General features: G+C 35.2%; 1 protein-coding gene across 1 annotated transcript in view; it reads right to left on the bottom strand.

Annotated features, from left to right (window-relative positions):
• The window catches only part of LOC129217085 (glypican-6-like), a 115,923-nt gene that overhangs the window by 23,934 nt on the left and 71,786 nt on the right, over window positions 1–20,203 (bottom strand). The window contains exon 4 of the mRNA XM_054851333.1: window positions 648–813. Coding sequence (XP_054707308.1) covers window positions 648–813 — 166 coding nt within the window. The remainder of the gene's footprint in view (window positions 1–647; window positions 814–20,203) is intronic.

Genomic DNA, 20,203 nt, shown 5'->3' with positions numbered 1-20,203 from the left:
CGCATCGAAGAGAGTCCAGGTGGCTCCATCTAGTAGGAAAACTGGGCTTGAAAATTCTCTTGATAAAAGCATCCGCCGATAGTGGTACCACGTTAAAAGAATGTATCCTATATCGAGGCAACGCACTCGGAAAGGTTGTGCCCATAACGCACCCTCATTAGTTTTTTTTTTTTTTTTTTTTTTTTTTTTTTCATGAAAGAATAACGTATTCAAGTCAGTTTTTCTTTTGAGAGATTATCTTGTGCTCTTCTCTCTCTCTGGTTGAATTTGCAAAGATTATGTTTCACTTGAACACTCCTGATTGCCGAATGAAATTCATTACGATAATAATAAACACATGCAAATTTCTCTTAAATTGTATTTAAACATTGGCAATGTAAACTATCCGTTGTATTTGAAACGCAGAGAAATTTGAAAGGAATAAATTCCTGTTCAAAATTCGTGAGGTATTAATACTATAAAGTTAGAAAATGGTGTTATTTCCTCCTTCTACAATTTGATACGAAGAAGGTACTGATGTTTTAAAATCTTGAGTCGGCGCGACTTCAAACTTGAGCCAATGCGACTCAAGTTTAAGAAGTAAATCAATCAAAATGTTTAAAACATATTAGAAAATAATAATAATTATTATAGTATTATGTACTCACTTATATAATTATTCCACTCGAGATGCAATTCTGCATGGTAAGCCAGGCATCCGCGCATCACGTTTAGGCAATAATTGGAGCAGGGTTTAGTGTCCGCTAGTCCTCGACAGTGCGGGCAGTACGTCATCTTCATCAGGGCACGGCTGCACTCGGCGGTCGGGCCAACCTACAAAGCAACATACAATTTTTATCAAAATAGAGGGCATCAAAAAATAATTCAGACTATAGTGCGTTCACGGAGAAGATAAACCGAATATACACAAACAAGTTGCCAGAAGGTAAGCCATTATAGCTAGTTGGACCTCGATATAAGGTCGCCTCTCGGGACTTCACGAAACTGACCTTATAAGCGGGATGACCTTATAACCGATTCATATATATTTCATAACATGTGTGCAATAGAGATGAGTTCGGGCTCATTTTTGAGAGCCCGGGCCCGCCCGAGCCCGAAAATTTGTAACCGAGCCCGCCCGAGCCCGAACGATATTGTCTCGGACTGAAATCCGAGCCCGCCCGAGCCCGAAGGAAACTTTATTGTATCAAAAACTGAGCCTTCTACAGTCTGACATGATCTCTCTGTTAATGAAAAATGTTACGTCAAATGTTTTTCATTAACAGAAGTTTCTAAATTTTCTTAAAATGCTCCACTTCAAATGCATTACTGTATGACATATTGCAATAGTAATCGCAAAAAAAAACACTATAAATAAACGTTAATTAATTTTTTGTGGGGGGGGGGGGGAATTTGACATTGATTGAACTGATTTAAATGTTCCTTTCATTTTCTCACAGTGGGAAAATGTTTATTTCCTTTGAATTTGTATGGAGATAGGCGATTGAATATCTGTGCTTGAGCCCGAGCCCGCCCGAGCCCGAAACCTATTTTCGATTCTAGAGCCCGAGCCCGCTTCGGGCCCGGGCTCGGGCTCGGGCTGTCGGGCCCGGGCTGAGCCCGTCTCATCTCTAGTGTGCAAGGAATAAACATCTATACATTAATTCTTTTTAAAATTTAAAGCATTCAAAAATATCAGTAATAAGATTATAATAGTTTAATAGATTTGAACCAATTAAAATCTTTGGAGTCAATAAGAAATTTTAAAATGATTTTTTAGAACTTTCATGTAGAGTAAAATTGCTTACAAATATGCCCGAGCTGAGAACTGATGTGCAACTTACCAAACTTAAAATTATCATTAATAGTGGACTAATAGGTTTTTTTCTTTAATTTAAGCACAATGGTTTCTAATTGTTTTCTGAAAATTGTCTTCGGCTTCTCATGACTGGTAAAAAGTGCGATATGTACACTCTGAGTGCCATCGTTAGTGCTTCATATTTTAGTTTCACTGTCGTAATACTCATTTCTACTGCATTAAGTGCACTACATGCTACGTTAATAGAAAGAATATGACTTTTCACTTTTTAAGGATAGTATATCGCGGAATATTCTTGGAAGTGAATTTATTAGCCACTGAAATCATTTAAAGAAATCAGACAGAAGTGACCTTATAAGCGATTAATGTATTAAAACTTGACCATATATCCGATTAGACATAACATAGAATTCCTATTCAATGAGCCGGGACTTAAGAAAAGTGACCTTATATGCGAGGTGACCTTATAAGCGAGTGACCTTATATTGAGGTCCGACTATACTTTTGGGTATTTTCTCCAGAATATAAAAAAAAGTAAACCAATACTATTCGCATACGCCATCAGCTTGGTACCAATTTGTCCTTGTCTATGCCATGTCGCCAAATGGCGCATTCGTTTACATCTAGTCTATCTTTTTCGTGAACGTAGAGAAGTGATTAAAAAATGGGTCAAAATATACAAGCAGCCTAAATATAGCACAAATTGTTTAAAATCTATACAATGCTTAATCCATTTGCACTGGTGTGACATTTTTACTCAGATATTTTCACTTTATTTCCAAAACATTAGACGGTGGCTTTAATGGTGATATTCGAATATAAGGAGCCAAACATGAAGAATCAAGTTTCTAAAAAGTCTTCTGGTACTTTAAAGTAATGCTTGTACGTGTACGGTCACGCCCGCAACATGTACAAATCATTATTTCTGAAGTAGGGGAAGGTGGGGCAAAGTGAAATAGCAGGCGCAAAGTGAAATTGTGAAATACTTACTCTGCATTTAGCACCACCTATCTAGTAATATTTTAATTATTTAGTAACACATGTAGTCTCAGGAAAAAATCACCTCAGAGGATCAAAACATACGACAATACAAGCAATTTTCAAAAATGGATATTCAGATTGTAATATTTTTTTGTCAGTCAAAAAATATTTCTGTGACTATCAAATGATAAAGTTCTTGTTATTAACATTTTAAACGATAATTAAGACCTAATAAAATTTGGTACAGTATTTATTTAGCTAATATTAAGCTTATTTATATTTTAATTATTTTTCACAACTAGTCAAGTGCATGCGGGGCAAAGTAAAATAGTTTATTCCGTTTACTCATTCAATTCATTCTCGAAGTTATTTTATTATTTTTTAATGACCGAAAGTTCTTTAATTTCTTGAGTTTGTTGTGGGAGAAAATAATTAGGATTTCAAACTGAACGAACAAACAGAAACACAAAAGAAAATGACTCTTCCATGACACACAAAAAAGTTCTTTTTTTCTATAATATTTACACAGAAAATTCAAAAACACATTATTTCAAAGAGTGCTGGATAAAGCTACAAGTAGAAAATGCTAATACGGGAATTGAATATTTACAGAAACATCCGTCGCAGAAAAGCAAACAAAAGACTCCCACCCCAAATGTTGAAACTGCCGTAATCTCATATACGAAGTTCCTAAATTGGGTATTCGCTTCGCATGATTTTCCATTCAGAACCCGAAAGAAAAAAGAAAGCGAAAATAGATTGCTGTACCGGAAGTCAGAGAAACATGCCTAATACATATTTTATTCCAACGAAAACGAAATTAAACCAAAAACTACAAATGTAGGGGGAGAGCGATTCCAAACTCCATGCCAAAGCAATTTGTGAAGCATTAAATTTGCTTTTCGAGAGAGGGGAGGGGGGATAAAATATGAAAACGAACGCAGCTTCGCCTAGCAAAAGCCTCTTTTCTGTCATTCATCTAGGGTTGTCATGAACTAGCGTGTGAGGATTCAGAAAACACAATAAATTAGATTAAAAGCTTTAGTGGTGAAAAGCATTTAGCGCGACTGATTTCTTTCTTTCTTTTTTTTTTTTTTTAAACTCTGGCGGTTGAACGGAAAGTTCTCTTTTAATATAATTCATTTCGTATCAAGTCGGAGGTAAGCATAAGTTCATTATTACAAATAAGTTTATTTGAAATTAATTATGAGATCATTTAGGTGTTGAACCTCCTAACAAAGTGAGAGTCACATCTTTTTTTTTTTTTTCCTTCTAATTTTCTATTTCAGAAAATATAAACCGAAGAAAAAGAATATAAATCGCGTCGGAGCGAGAGAGAGAGAGAGAGAGAAAAAGAACACTTCAAGGGAACGTTTATTTTAAATTTAAACAGAAATAAGTAACGTATTGATGCATTTTTTAATGTGCAAATTTAATCACCATTGGGTAGACAGGGGCACGTTTATGCGTGGGGCACGTTCACGCAGTGCTCTTTTTACTTCCTTTTATAAAAAAGGAGGTATTGTATTCGCAAAAACATTTTCCCTCAAAAATCGGCCTTAATTTCCATTTTGCTCACCCCCGAATGAATGTTGCGTTTTTTTTCGACTCGACCACACGTGCCTAGGAACATACAGGCACCCGAAATACCCATTTTGACGATCCACGAGCTAATTACAACGAGTGTTCCCGTGACGTCCGTATGTATGTGCGTATGTATCTCGCATACCTCAAAAACGGTATGTCCTAGAAAGTTGAAATTTGGTACGTAGACTCCTAGTGGGGCCTAGTTGTGCACCTTCCCTTTTGGTTGCATTCGATTGTCCCTAAGGGGGTCTTTTACACCTTTTTTAGGGGAAATCATTGTTAATTTCAATGCTAACTTAAGTGGTGTTATAATTTGTCAAACACTTGGTGATATATCGCCAAGCTTTTGGCCGCCAAGTTTAGTCGCCAACTTGGCAAAAAATTTGTCGATTTTTAAAAAAAAAATTTCAAGTATGGGTTTAATTCGGCCAATGCTGGTGATATTTAAAGAGTTAACCACTGAATCACTTTAAAGTTGCCAATAATGGAAAAATAAATCTGTGTGAAAAGTTTTTTTACTTCGATTCGCAAGAAACTAAGGGTGAAAATATTTAGTGCTTCCTTGCTTACTTCAAAGCGCTGTTATCATTAAATTGGCGTAAAAGCAAGTCATGTGATGCACACATCAGCTCGTTTCAAAACAAATTTTGTAACTGGAGAGCCAACAGTCATAAAAGATTGATGCTATTCCTAAGCAAATATTCTCACAAGTTTTTGAGCATTAGTGGAGCTTTGGTCCAACATGCAGAAGGAATAATCTGCTTTCTACCAAACCTTGTTGTTTTGAAGCTTATTGTGAATAAATAATACTTCGTGAAGAAAAAACAAATATATAAAAATTAGCAGAGTTTTATTCCTTTTTGAGAACTGTATTTGTATGAGCTGAAATATTATTAAATGTTTTTGCACGTTAAAAATAAATCCAAACTTAGCGACGGGGCAAGTTTACGCGTTGAACGTCGGAGCACCTTTACGCGTTGAACGTCGGAGCACCTTTACGATCGTTCTTACTGTGTCTTAATTAAACGTGCCCCTCACACTTTTTTCGCTCTAAACTGTCTCAAACATTTTTAGTATTTTCTGGCTATTTAGTTTTTAAAATTACTATTTAATTTTCAATTAAGTTACACATTCGTATCTTATAGCTTAAACATTTAGTGCTGTCTTCATGCTCCTTCAGCCTCAACTTTATACACTATTCAGTAGCCTGCAATACATTTGCTTCATTTTAGCGATAATAAGACATTATGTTAAAAACACTAACAGAATCACATTAGGTGTCAAAATAAAATGCGTTAACGTGACTCGTGTCCGGGGCACGTTTACGCAACCGACTTGGACTCAAAAAAAAAAAAAAAAAAAAAAAAACGGTTAAAAACACAAGCTGAGCCAGAACTGAATATACTGTAACGGATTCGGTGAGACTTCCAACTTTCTTGAAAGGACGACACAGTTCTTGATTAAGAATACAGGAAATTTATTTACACTATGTACAGGGAAGATCGTCAACAACTGCTAAATTAATCATCAGCAATTAAGCAAATATCACATAACACCGTAAACTCAACGATTACACACGTATTTACTTCCAAATACGAAAACAACACAGCGAAATGCCTCGCAATAAATAGAGCTAATACACTCTCAGTTCGAATTCTCAATCGAAACTAAACTTTTTATCCAGCGTAACGGCTTATATACACACCGAAAAGGGAGCTCTCAAATATTCCAGAAAATGCTACATCGTTCTACACTTTCATTGATAAAATCAGTGAATGAAATAAGAAAAAAAGAATAGGGGGGACGTATACTTCGGCCGAATGTAAAGGGACTGTATTCATTACGGGAAACTATTTACAGGTTACTATACTACAATAATTACTATTTACAGAATTTATAACATTGCCCCCTTCCTAAGGACTGCACGTCCCGGGCAGTACAATCCCCAGAAAGGGTGCCAAACTTCTATCACAAGTTTACAAATATACACATTAATTAATAACTAACAGATACAGAAAACACAATAATAACAAGAAATATTACTAAACATTAAAAGCAAAAATTATCTACTACTTTTATGTTATCAACCATGGTTGTTTACGTAATACTCATGAACTATGGCCATAGTATGGGGCTAACCGATCATAATGTACAACCCTAGGTTTTGCATTAGGTGGTTTTTGGATCCTCACTACGACGTCATTCAGTCGGTTAAGGACTTTGTAGGGTCCATCCCAATGCGACTGCAATTTGGGTGAAAGACCTTTCCGTCGGATGGGATTCCATAACCAAACCTTGTCGCCTTCGTTGAATTCATGTCCAGTAGACCTTGTGTCGTATCGGGTCTTCATCTTCTCCGCCGCGATGTTGATTCGCTCTCGTGCGAAGTTATGAATGTCTTCCAACCGGGCCTGGAGATCCTGGATGTACTCCTCAGGCGATGAAGACGCATCCGGAGGACGACCGAAGACGAGATCACAAGGTAGCCGAAGCTCTCGTCAGAAGAGCATCTGAGATGGGGCATATCCGGTAGTCTCGTGGACAGCACTGCGGTAGGCCAGCAGGAACAAAGGTAGCTTCTTGTCCCAATCCTGTTGATTTCTGGATACCATAAGCGAGAGATTATTCAGGATTGTGCGGTTAAATCTCTCCACGATGCCGTCCGATTGTGGGTGTAGTGGTGTTGTCCTAGTTTTCTCAATTCCGAAAATTTGACATAGGCCCTTAAACACAGCAGAGATGAAATTCCTCCCTTGATCGGAATGAATCTGCAAAGTTGTTCCATATCTCGAGATCCAATGTTGGACTCGAGTCTCTGCTACGGTGGTAGCTTCTTGATCTGGAATGGCATACGCTTCGGGCCATTTGGTGAAATAGTCGATGGAAACAAGAATGTATTTGTTCCCATCAGCAGTTCTTGGTAGAGAACCGAGGATGTCGATCCCAATTCATTCGAAAGGAGCTCCAACGTTGTACAGATGTAGCTTCCCTCTGCTTATCTTCTTCGGTCCTTTACGAGCAGCACAGGCGTCACAAGAATGGCACTACTTCTCCACGTCATCCTTCGCCTTGCTCCAGAGAAGCGCTCCCGAACTTTATTGAGGGTTTTCAAGACACCAAAATGTCCTCCAGTCGCACTACTATGAATTTCTTTCAGAACATCTGAAATCCTTGATCGGGGAAGTAGTAACTGCCACCTAGATGTTTTGCCGTCATCAGATTCCCATTTTCGGTACAGTACGCCGTTCCGTAAATGGAGTGAGTTCCATAAAGCCCAGTATCTTTTTGTAGCAGGACTGGAGATGGAAACGTCCTGCCAGCTAGGGCGCCGACTGTCACTTTCTATGAACTCCAAAATTGGTTTTATATCGGGGTCTTCAAGTTGATCTTTTCGAACTTGGTCGTCACTCCATGGATCAGGTTCTGATGATGTTGGAGTCACTGTCACCTGATAGGCGGTAGGGCTAGTCGCTCCATACTGTTTCTCGATTCGGGAACAATAGTGGCAGTTCTCAGGACAGGGTCTCCTTGATAAAGCGTCAGCATTACCGTGAGATAACCCTTTTCGATGTTTGATCTCCATGTCATATTCCTGGAGTCGCTGTATCCACCTGGCTATCTGGCCTTCCGGATTTTTGAAGTTCAAAAGCCAAGTTAACGAGGCATGATCTGTCCGAGGCAGAAATTTTCGGCCGTAGAGGTAATGATGGAAGTGTTCTACAGCTTTCACTATGGCCAGTAACTCCTTTCTGGTGACGCAGTAATTTCGCTCCAACTTTGATAAGCATTTGCTCCGGTAAGCGATGACATGCGCATTGCCGTCAATTTCTTGGGATAAAACAGCTCCGATGCCCCACGTTGGGCGCCAATTGTAACGGATCCGGTGCGGCTTCCGACTTTCTTGAAAGGACGACACAGTTTTTGATTAAGAATACAGGAAATTTATTTACACTATGTAAAGGGAAGATCGTCAACAACTGCTAAATTAATCATCAGCAATTAAGCAAATATCATATAACACCGTAAACTCAACGGTTACACACGTATTTACTTCCAAATACGAAAAACAACACAGAGAAATGCCTCGCAATAAACAGAGCTAATACACTCTCAGTTCGAATTCTCAATCGAAACTAAACTTTTTATCCAGCGTAACGGCTTATATACACACCGAAAAGAGGCTCTCAAATATTCCAGAAAATGCTACACCGTTCTACACTTTCATTGATGAAATCAGTGAATGAAATCAGAAAAAAAGAATAGGGGACTCGTATACTTCGGCCGAATGTAAAGGGACTGCATATTCATTACGGGAAACTATTTACAGGTTACGTTACTACAATAATTACTATTTACAGAATTTGTAACAATACCAATTTCGACTCCATAAACTGCTTCATAAAACTGCAATGTCTAAAATTTCCTAAGTTAAAACATAAAAATTATCTACTGTTAATTGCAATGTTGTCAGGATAATGAAAAATTCCAATGTGTATTTCATGCTAAAATGTCTCAAAATTATACAACTTCTTTGTTCAAAGAAAAAAAAAAAATCATTATTCAAATTTAAAATCGGAGCCAAAAAAGCTAAGTACAATCACAGTATTCTATCACAAAATCATGAAATCGTTTTAATTATAACTGTTTGAAGAATTAAAAGTAGCTTTTATTCGTTTCGTTACACCCTTTTATTTTTCAACGGGGAAAAAACTCCTTGACATTTTTTAGAAAGTACAAAATATAACTTACGATATAAGTACGAAATTAACAAAAGGACTAAAGACTATTAGAATTAGTGGTGAGTTACATAAAAAAAGTGACTTTCTAAGGATGAATTGAAAATAGCAGTCAAAGAAGGAATGAGTACGATTTTGATTTTTAATATTTAAAATGCTTGATATTTTGTATTTAAGAAAGGAAAAAACGAAGCATTCATCCTTATATATTATTTCTGTAGCCTGTTTTTTGTTCCTACGCGAGAACTTTCTCAATTCTTGATCGATTTCTTTGATTTACACCTCATTTTAAAGCTTATCGTGCAGGCTAATGACGAAAAATAGACCCAAGGTCTAAATTTTTTTTCTGTCAAAAAAAACCTGTTTTAAAGCACCGGGCTGAGGTTTTCGGTCAATTTTATAAGTTTAACTTGCGCTGTGACCGACAGAGCTGAATAACTCGATCGACAGAGCGTTCGAATGGTAACCAGAAGAACGCGTGTTCGGGTTCGCCCGGACGATCCTGCATCAAAAAATTAGACAAATATCGCGCATTACATGAACGCTTGAAAACAATAAATAACGCAAGTGAGGTAATAAAGTAATTGTGATGGAAACGCTCCTTGCTGAAACGAACACTTGATGCAACCTACAAGCTGAATTAATTCTTATTTGTATGTTTTTTTTTTTTAAAGCTTTGGACCCGGTCAGAAAACTAAAGCATAATGTAAGCGAAAATATAAATATCAGGTTTAAGATTTCAGACTACAATGGAATAGTTTTTTGTTCAGAAAAAATAAATAAATCGTATACTGAAATGTAAGTTCTTCTAATGACAGTTTTTGACCCTTTGTACAAATGAAAAATTTCTACAAGAAATTCAAATTACGTTTTCCACTTAGTTAAATTATGAATATTTATTAGAATACGAAGCAAAAAATATAAAAATTACTAACAACTTGATAAGTAAAATATTTTTTTTCCTTATTTCGGCAAAAAACGAATAGCCAGTCACATTTTTACTACATTCGAAAAGCTACGCTTAAAAAACGAACTTAGTTCAAATGATTTTATTTTAACTGTTCGGTTAAATGATGAACACGTCTTGCCATCTAAGCCATAACGGTTCAAGTAGCCTGCGATAACAAATTGTATAAATTTTCAAAAATAAAAACACTTCTCTTGAATATCTTATCTTACATATTATTTCTGTGTATTATTGCTTTGTCGGTATGTAAGATCATTCTTATTTCTTGAAGAAATTGCCCCCTCATTTTAAAGCTTATCCGGACGGCTAATGACGAGCAATTGACTTACGGTCTAAAAATAAATTTTTCGGAAACGTCCCTTGCTGTTTCAAAACTTTGATGCAGCCTGTAGTTCTTATGCAGATTTTTTTTTTTAAGAAAAATTTTAATACAATTTTCTATTTCTTTTTCGTCGCTTTCTGCGAAAAAAAAATCAAATTAACCTGTTTTTCATTTTATTATTTTTTTTTAAATAAAGCCTAAAATCACTGGACTTAGTTTTTCGGTTTTATTGATAAGTATTTTTCGGTAGAGCGTTCGGCTATATACTAGCTGAACTTCGGGCCCGCCCGGACTGTCCGACATTATAGCTATAATTTAGATTAATATTACGCATTACATGTACTCATAACATACGACAGAAAACACACGTAAGGCAATTAAATAAATGCGACGGGAATGCTACTTGGCGTTTTGACTCCTTTATGCAGGCTGCAGTTATTATTCAGATATGTTGACTATTAATCGAAGGTTTTTTTTTTTTTTTTAAAGGCTTTGACTCTGTTCAGAACACTAAGCATAATATAAGCATAAAAAAATATTTGATTTAAAAATTCACTTCTCAAGGGAATCCTTTTCGTGCAGAGACTTTTTCATTGTACGCTGAAATGTATATTTTTCTCATAGCAGTGTTCGATCTTTTGTATAAATGAAAAAATACTACGCCAAATTGAAATTACGAGTTTCACCCAGTAAACCTTTAACTATTTATTCTAATACGATGTAAAACATTAAAATTATTATCAACTTCATTAATAAGAAATCGTTTTCTACTCCTCTGCTTTTTTTTTTGGGGGGGGGGATGCATTTTGTCTACGTTCGAAAAATTACACTTAAAAAATGGACTCAGTTCAACTGGTTTTGGTCTTGAATTTTAAATGTTCGATTAAAAGAAAAACATGTGCTGGCATTCAAGCTGTAACAGTTAAAGCAGCCTGCTATGCAAAATTGTATCATTTTTCAAAAAATAAAACACTTATTTTTAATTTAATTTATTATTTCTCTAAAATGTTTGTTTCAATCGCTACGCGAGATCTTCCTTATTCCTTAATCAAATTCTATGTTTTACGAATAATTTTAAAGCGTATCATGCTGGCTAATATGACAATGCATAGACGCGTGGTCTTTTTTTTTGGGGGGGGGGGGGGAGCTTTTTTGCTGTGTTTTTGTTACACAAAATGAATAGCATTCGAAAACGAAGGGGCAACTGCTCAGTTGGCTGGAGTGTCGTGCTATTAATCAGAATGGTGCTGCAAATCCGTGCCAATAAATATCTCTTCTCTTCCGTCAGATACTTGCATAAGTAGGACTGTATTTGCCACAACCCGCTTTTTCACAAGCACAATTACTGCTTTTTCTCGAGTAACTCAGTCCCACTTTTAATGATATTTATGTTTGCATTGAAAATACGAACAGCCAAAAGGTGAGCGATGATCAATCACATTATCACAATATTGTATTTAACGAGGTTTTGTTGCTGATTTCTTCAAATTATATGCCTTCTTTTGTGCGTTTACTTTTTTTCCGTTTACTTGAATCCGTTAGCTTTTTCGACTCTTCTTCATAATATTCTTTCTCTGAAATCTTTAAAGAGCAAAATGCCACATGAAAGGACTCGAAGCACAGTGCGGAGTCCCGCACGGGTCGACTAGTATATAATATTTCAAAAACTCCATTAAAAATATATTAAAACAAAAATTTTCCTTTTTAAAAACTAATATGAAGTTTTTCATTTTCTATATTTTATTCTTTTCCCCATCTATATAGGTACAAGAAACACTCCACCCAAACTTTGATGCAATCAAGATCAGATATCGTAGAAGGGAAGATGACTCCGAACAATCTTGCCCACGAAGCTCAGAAGGAGGGCAAAACTCGCAAGGAGGAACAGAGGAGTGTGAGCAAAATTAATCGTCTGCCACTAACAGTGACACACCCTGGCGACTGCTCTATATGGCTACAGGAACTTCTAGATTCGAGGAAAGTTGCTCCAATTTAGCGTTAAACACACTGTAGAGGACACAAAAATAGTCATTATATTAATAACGTTTTTATTATTTCTCAATCATATTTTTTTTTCCTTTATTGTGAAAAATAATGTTCCTGGGACAAAACAAAACGATATTTCATCGAATATCTTAAATGTATTTTTTTTTCTTTCTTTTAATGCAGAGAAGAGTCAAGGCAGCCGATAGTTTAAGATGGTCAAATAATTGATAACAAAGTTTTGTAATCATTAGCAGCAAGCCAAGGCCATCCATCTCAGTTGTCGTCATCAATCGATAATGTTCCTATCAGGGACGGATACAAGGGAGGGGCGATCGCCCCTCTCTTGTATCCGTCCCTACTAGGATCTCCACCGGTAATTTTTTGAAAATGAAGTTCAAAAAACACAAATTCACTGATGTTGGGAAAAGGGAGGTTTGGGTTTGTGACAATATCCTGGAACTGTTTCGGAATTAAAGACAAAAACCTTTGTGATCAATATTTTAAAATCAGTATACACAGTAAAAAGTAATAAAAATCAATTGCCTCTTACTTGAAAAATTTCTGGATCCGTCCTTGGATCCGATTGATGACAGAAAAATACGTAAGGCTGCGTATTAATGCCCCAAGAAAAAAATGGAGGCAGATTTGATCGTTCTACAAAGGCATTCTACGTTGCTGCAAAAACACTTTCAATACTTATAGGCATCTGAAGCACAGTAGAAGTTATCAGGATTGACACCACATGCTCTCAGAAAGTTCATAAGCTGGGATAAGTTTCTATGCTGTTATAAGCAGTTGGAAATTTTTCAATTGCTAGGGTCTGGTGGGGGAAAGTGGTCAATGGGGTAAAGTGGTCATACTTCAAATAAATGACTATAGCTTGGAAATAAATGTTCGAATGAATGTGAAAATTTTATTTCAGGTTCGGTGAGTTAGTAACTACATTTTGAATACAAAATTTTAAAACTGGCAAAATTTTATTTGGTAAAAAAAAATATTTAGTGTAAACACGAAAATTTTAAAAATCTAAACACCTCTTTTAATTTCTTTGGGAAATTTTGTTTGTTAGAATTATGAACAGATTGACGGCACAGGAAGCTTCCTACATGTCTTAAGATCGCTTGCTCATTAGCAATTAGCTGAATATATTTTAGATAATTTTTTAGAACAATTTCAGTAAGATGGGGTAAAGTGGTCATAATATTAGGCTTAACGAATATTGTTCTTCTAATGTCACTTAATAGTTAAGTATAAGGCAGATATAAATTAAATATTAATTTCACTTAATATGTATTGTTCTTACAGTAAGTAGGGTTAAATATACCAGTATATACGTATGCATACGCATATACTCGTGTAGGCGCGTACATAAACGTATTCACATAAATGCATCAATAAATACGTATATGGGTATCTGCGATATAGGTATTTTTTATCTATGCAGATATACATTCGACTATACACGTATATACTTGCTTTTACTCGTGTGTATACGAACTCTTATATACTCAGCTAGACACGTATATACATGTACGGACTCAAGTAAACGCTTACATACAAGCATATGATATATAAGTATACAGGGTGAGTTTAAACTCTTGGGAAAATTTTTAAAAGGTGTAGAGGGGAGGATAAGAAGCAAGAATAATAAGGAACATATGGTCACAAACACAATGCTGACGCACTACATGCACGCAAAGCCAAAGACTGATGGATGCAAAACAGGTTACAAATTTGTTACACTAAGACAATTTTACACAACATTTTAGGTCGTAAGAAAGTTTTAAAGCGATTGAAGAAATCTGCAGCCTGCAGCTGTAATACAGGCGTCGTAATGACAAAGACCTCTCTGTTTTAATAACGAGACTTTTGAAAAACTTTCATCCATCGCTGCGCCTTTGTTGCGATGCGTGTATTAGAACTACTACGGGGCGTAACTTTTAACAAGTGCTCTAAATATGTCTTAAAAACAAAAATTTTGAGTAAAATCATCTTTGTGTAAAAAATTTGTGAACTGTTTTGCATCTATCAGTTTCTGGCTTTGTGTGCATGTAGTGCGTCAGCGACCATAAGCTCCTTATTATTCTTTGCGTTTTATCCTCCCCTCTCACACTCCTTAGATTTTTGCTCCTGAGGCTTGGATTCACTCTGTAGGCATACATGTATATAAGCGTATATACTCATGTATACATATATGTACTGGTGTATGCACGTAAATGTACGTATATTGGTCTTTTCAGGTACATAACTGTGTTTACACGTATACATACGTATATAATCATGCTTCCATATATACATGTATATACGTGAGTAGATACGTACAAACACCCACTGGATGCATCCACGAATTAACTCGTGTATACCCGTATATACATTTATGTACACTTGTGTATGTACCCACATGTACACCTGTATATATATGCGTATATACGTCTACTATACACGTATATATTCAGGTATGCACGTGTATACTCGAGATACAAGTGCATACATGCATATGACGTTCGTTTATACGCGTATATACACGTAACACGTATATAAACATGACACATATATAGTCGTGTAGATACGTCAACACTCCTTTAGGTAATCACGTATACATGCTTATATACTCGTGTATACACGTATATACTTGAGTAGGCACGTGCATGCATGTATCTGATGTATACATGTATCTACTCATATATGAACGTGTTTACTCATGTTTACACGACACGTATATACTCGTGTATACACACATATATTAGTGCATATACTTGTAACCATAAAAATAACTGAAATATACAAATACTATGGTTATTTAATATGGTTTGGCAATCATTTTTAACTATGACCACTTTACCCCATGCTATGACCACTTTCCCCCATCCCATGGGGTAAAGTGGTCATAAATACGAAGGGAAAAGAAAGTGTTGTAAAACTAATTAAATCAATATTTTTTTTTCTAAACTTCAATGTACTGTGTTCTTTAATAATGCAATGTAAAATATCCACAAAAAAAGTTGAAGTGTTCAAATAATTTTTTGTATTTATTATCCACCAAAGTTAAAAACCTACGATTTTATGACCACTTTACCCCACCAGACCCTATATATGTTGAAGGAAAATCTCAATCCTGGTGCTGATGTAACTCTAAATCAATTCCTAATGCAGGGGTTCTCAAACTTTTTCGACTCACGGCACCCTCTGAATAGAATTTTCTTGCGGCACTCTAGTCCATCTCTTTTATATAACAAAAATGCGATAAATAAGGCCATCCTAATGTTCATAACAAAATATTAAGCTCATTTATAACTAAATTGGCACCAGCTTTTATATATGCATCAGATTGCATTATTGGGCTACAATGTACTTTTCTAAGTTATTAAATCATAGGAAAAAATGATGGTACACAAAGGCATTTTTCTCTTTGAATTCGTCAACAACATAGATTTGGTTTCAAGAAAAATAAACAACTTTTTTAATGTTAGTAAACTGCAGTGAACCACGTAGAAACAAAATCTACCGTAAAACAAGAGAAGATAATTTTGACATCTCTTTTTTGTGATAACTTCGGCTATATTGTTGCCTGGTAACCAAAAACTGCTAGTTGAAAAGGCTTAATCATCAGTCAGGCTTTATGATGTCGATGAAGAGACGATATAGCGAGTTTTTCTTATGCTACATCAAAAATAGGGAGATGACTACTTTGACCTACATGGCCCTATTTGGCATACCCACCGAACATATATATGGATACCATGGATACTTCGCGGTACCCCTTGACTCTTCTTATGACACCGCAGGGTGCCGCGGCACCCTGTTTGAATACCCTTGTGCTAATACCTACATGAATATTCTAGTTCCAGCTAGAAATTTCACCAGGAAGAAAATGAAGAACCAATCAGGAGTGTTTTTTCATCGAACCCGAAGCGAAAATGTTTTTAAACTTTGGATCAGGTTTAGCACTTAAAAATTCCAGTACATTTCAGTCCCAGCCTGACCTCACTCTTAAGTATTACATTGACTTCACACTGGCTTGGTCTGACAATTATTTCAGTGAACTTCGGTTCGACTCAGCTTGATCTTCTCCAGCTGATTTTATTCTGGTTCAGTCTGATATTTCAAAAAAGTGTAACTCAATTTATCTGACTTCAAACAAGAGTAACTCAACTCATCAGAATAATTTTAGTTTTATAAAAATTTTATCTCGTATTATTTTTTGGTACCAAACACCCGAGATTTGTTTTTACTTTTATCGACATGGTTATAGTTACCGATACTTGCTAATATTATAAATGCGGTAGTGAGATTGTTTATTTGTTTGCAATGTTTTCATGCTTTCAAGTACTCAACTCAGTGGCGCAGCAAAAAGGGGGGGGGGGGGGTAAACACCTTCCAGAGCCATTGGTTTTAACATAAATGCAAATCCTAATACAGTAGTTTATGCATATAAAACGGCTGTTTTGATCAAAAAAAAAAAAACCCTTCAGAAGGTATTTTTGATCAAACAATCCACTCCAGAAGGTATTTTTAAACCCCCTCCAGAAGTTCTGGCGCTGCGCTAGTGACTCAACTGATCATCTTCAAATTTTGTATACACGTTGTCAGGGGTGCAGAGTGGAACATAAGGTACCTTTTATTCAAAACGAAAGTATTTCAAGATTTTTATATCAATTTTAAAGAAAACCATTAATTTTCGATTATCTCATCGGAAAAAAAGTCATATTTGTTTGACTTTTTGCATCAATTTAGTCAGATTCAATCAGAGCATTCATATATCTATTGCAACCACTTCCTCTTCTTGTTCTTTTTTTTTTTGCAACTAGAGATGAACTAGATTTTTTAAGGAGTCAAAACACTCCTTAGCATTTTTAGAGGAGTGGAATTCATTTCGGTGGAGTGAAATATACGAAATTATAATAGCGACCAATTCCATTAAAAAGAAAAAAAAAAACATTCTTTCTAAGTATGAGATAGATGATAGAGAAAAAAAAAAAAGATAAATGCATTAAATTTTTCAAAACTTAAAATATTTGATGTTTGTACTTAAAAAAATAAATAAAACATAACATTCAAATGCAATGCTGTGAAAATTTCAATTGTGTTTTTTGAATTAAATTTAAAAAAGAGTGAAAATAATCTCTACTAAATTTTTGAGTAGTATTTTCCAACAATGTTTAATTCTTGAAACGCGTTATTACAGTGTTTCAAGTAAAGGCGTTAAAAATATTTCTCTTCGCAACAGTTCAAAATTTTTAACAATATTAAAATTATTATGGAGTAGCATCAATTGGGAAAGCCTTTTAAATGAGAAAAAAGCAAGAACAGTTTCAGGAAAATCTTATAACTTTAAAAAACAAAATATGGCAAGAAACAACAGACAATTTATTAACGAGCAAGAAACTTCCCCAGCAATTCCCGTTGAGAACAAGAAAACCTTTTAAACTGAGTATAAACTGAAAATATGATACTTGTTTCGGCAAAAAAAAAAAAAAAAAAGGGGGAACTTTTCCCCTCCATATTAGAGAGAGGGATATTAGATAAGGATCCTGCAGTGTCAGATTCGCGTCGTTCAAGAACCCCATCGGGATGCAGAACCTAAACCGAGAGCTCTATCTAATTACACTAAATGGGTCCAACAGAGACGAGGCACATCAGACTTCTTAATTTCTTACGTGGAGTTGAAGTGAAGTCACACATAAGTCAGGGGATAGTAGATGGTGCTGAGATCATTGGTAACTGGATTTGATGTTCGAAACAAGGTGCAATTTTCGATTTTTTTTAAAAACGTTTTCCCTTTTTTTTTTTTTGAAAGAATAAAAAACAACATTTTTTCCCCTGACAGAAGTTTAAGTTTTTACTACGTCTATCAGTTCGTTGTAATTATCTTCAGAATATCGCGAAAACTGAACTTCAACGTAATTTGAATCAAGTCGGCATTCGAAGATCTCCTCCTCCTGCACGTTCCTTAAAACGATTTTAAAAAAGGATTTTTTTTTATACTAGTAGTTTATATTGAAAAACGCTTGAGCACCAAAAATACAAATGTTTGAAACAACAGAAATAATTAAAGCCAACCTCAGTAGTATTTAATAAACGATTTTCACGAGATCAGAACTTTATTCAAAGACTTAAGTTCAAAACTTTAAAAAAATTCAGAAACTATAGATAGGTTTATTTACTCCTAATAAAAACCATTTTCCGTGAGAAAAGTCATTTTGGGAAATTCTTTGGAGACGAAGTGAAACTTTCTAAGAGCGGAAAATCCTTTTCAACAAATCATAAAACAACGCCAGATGCCAAAACGTGAGAAGTGTTATGAATTACGTAGCAACAATTTTGTGCTTTACCGCCGCGATATAGGTAAGAAACAGCCCATTATTGGAGCCAAACGGCTCCTCGTACCTCACATCTATATATAGAGCCCCAAAAATCCGTAAGAAAAGGGCCTCAGGAGAGCGAAGCAAGTCGTTTGTACCAATCAAGAGGAACCATATGTCCATAAATATTCCGCCACCCCCCTCCCTCATAAGAGAGAGAGAGAGAGAGAGAGAAAAGTTGCGCCTGTCGGCATCCTTTGATGCCGGATAAGGAGGAGAATTAAGCATTAGAAGCGTGTCGCTTCGTCGGCCCTGACCCGAGTAAAACATCAAAAGAAATACTAAATAATGGCACTAAATGCTTTCTTGTTGCAATACATACTTTTTCGCTTTTCACTGCAGTTGACAGCAAAGCGGTTTTAAAATGTTTATTTTAAAATAAGCAGGTTTTGATGTGTCAAAAACCAGAGTTTGAATTAGAATTCATTCAGAAATTCTAAACTATTTCAACTCGTCACTTCACATAATATTCGACGAAATCTCAGGAAAAATATTCCATGATTAGTTTTTCAAATTTTTTATATACATATATATCAATATTTTATTTTGTTCATGTTCAGTTATTATTATTGTTATAAAAATTTTAATTACTTACATTTTTAGATCTAATTTTTTAACAGTTATACCAACAGATTTTACTAAAAGTTTCAGAGTACAATCTCATTTTGACTTTAAATGGCTGAAACATGGAAGAGTTTTAAAGATGTTGATACTGTTAATGGAAATTTCCTTCTTTTCACTCAACAAGCAAACCTTCATTGCAAAACGTTTAACCTGTCAAAAAGCATATTATTTTTTTTAAATATATTCCTTATGGTTATCTTAAAATATGACGAGATGTTTTAAAATTGACAGTCGACACTGATGTACATAGTTAGTAGCGGTTTTTTTTTTTTTTTTATGTTCTATGAATTATAAATAGGCCATCGTACTGACAAAGTGAATTGTTGAGAGATTTCCCAATGGGCGTTGTCATTTTTGTTCAAAATTACACTTTTTTAACTTCATTACCAATTATCTCTTGCTTGAGCCAATTTTTGAAGTTGCAAAATTGGATCAAATAAGTTTTCCTTTCCCAAGTGTCTGCTCCTCTCCTTTCTATAACATTGTTTCGATCACCATTATTATATCTATGATACATAAGGTCTCTGGCATCTTTAAATGAAAAATACAAAACAGATAATTGCATAGCATAGTAGTAACTTTAATCTAAGCTAGATGAATTGAAGGGCTCGGGGCCGAAATGTTACGAGCCACAAGGAGTGACTTTTCGATCAAATTTTAGCTTTTCCTAACTAAAATTGAAATAATCATGACAATGAATAATGTCATTTGGAGAAAAGCATATCTGATTTTAGTATTGCAGAATATATAACGTATGATACCTTTGAAAAATTCTACAAATATTTTTAATAAGTTGGAAATTGGCCTACTGAAAATTCACATCATGTGGCATATCACATT

Source organism: Uloborus diversus, chromosome 2, assembly GCF_026930045.1.
Source record: "Uloborus diversus isolate 005 chromosome 2, Udiv.v.3.1, whole genome shotgun sequence".
NCBI classification, from domain to species: Eukaryota; Metazoa; Arthropoda; class Arachnida; order Araneae; family Uloboridae; genus Uloborus; species Uloborus diversus.
The sequence above is the reverse complement of the archived record's forward strand: the minus strand, read 5'-3'. Positions and strand labels throughout refer to the sequence as shown.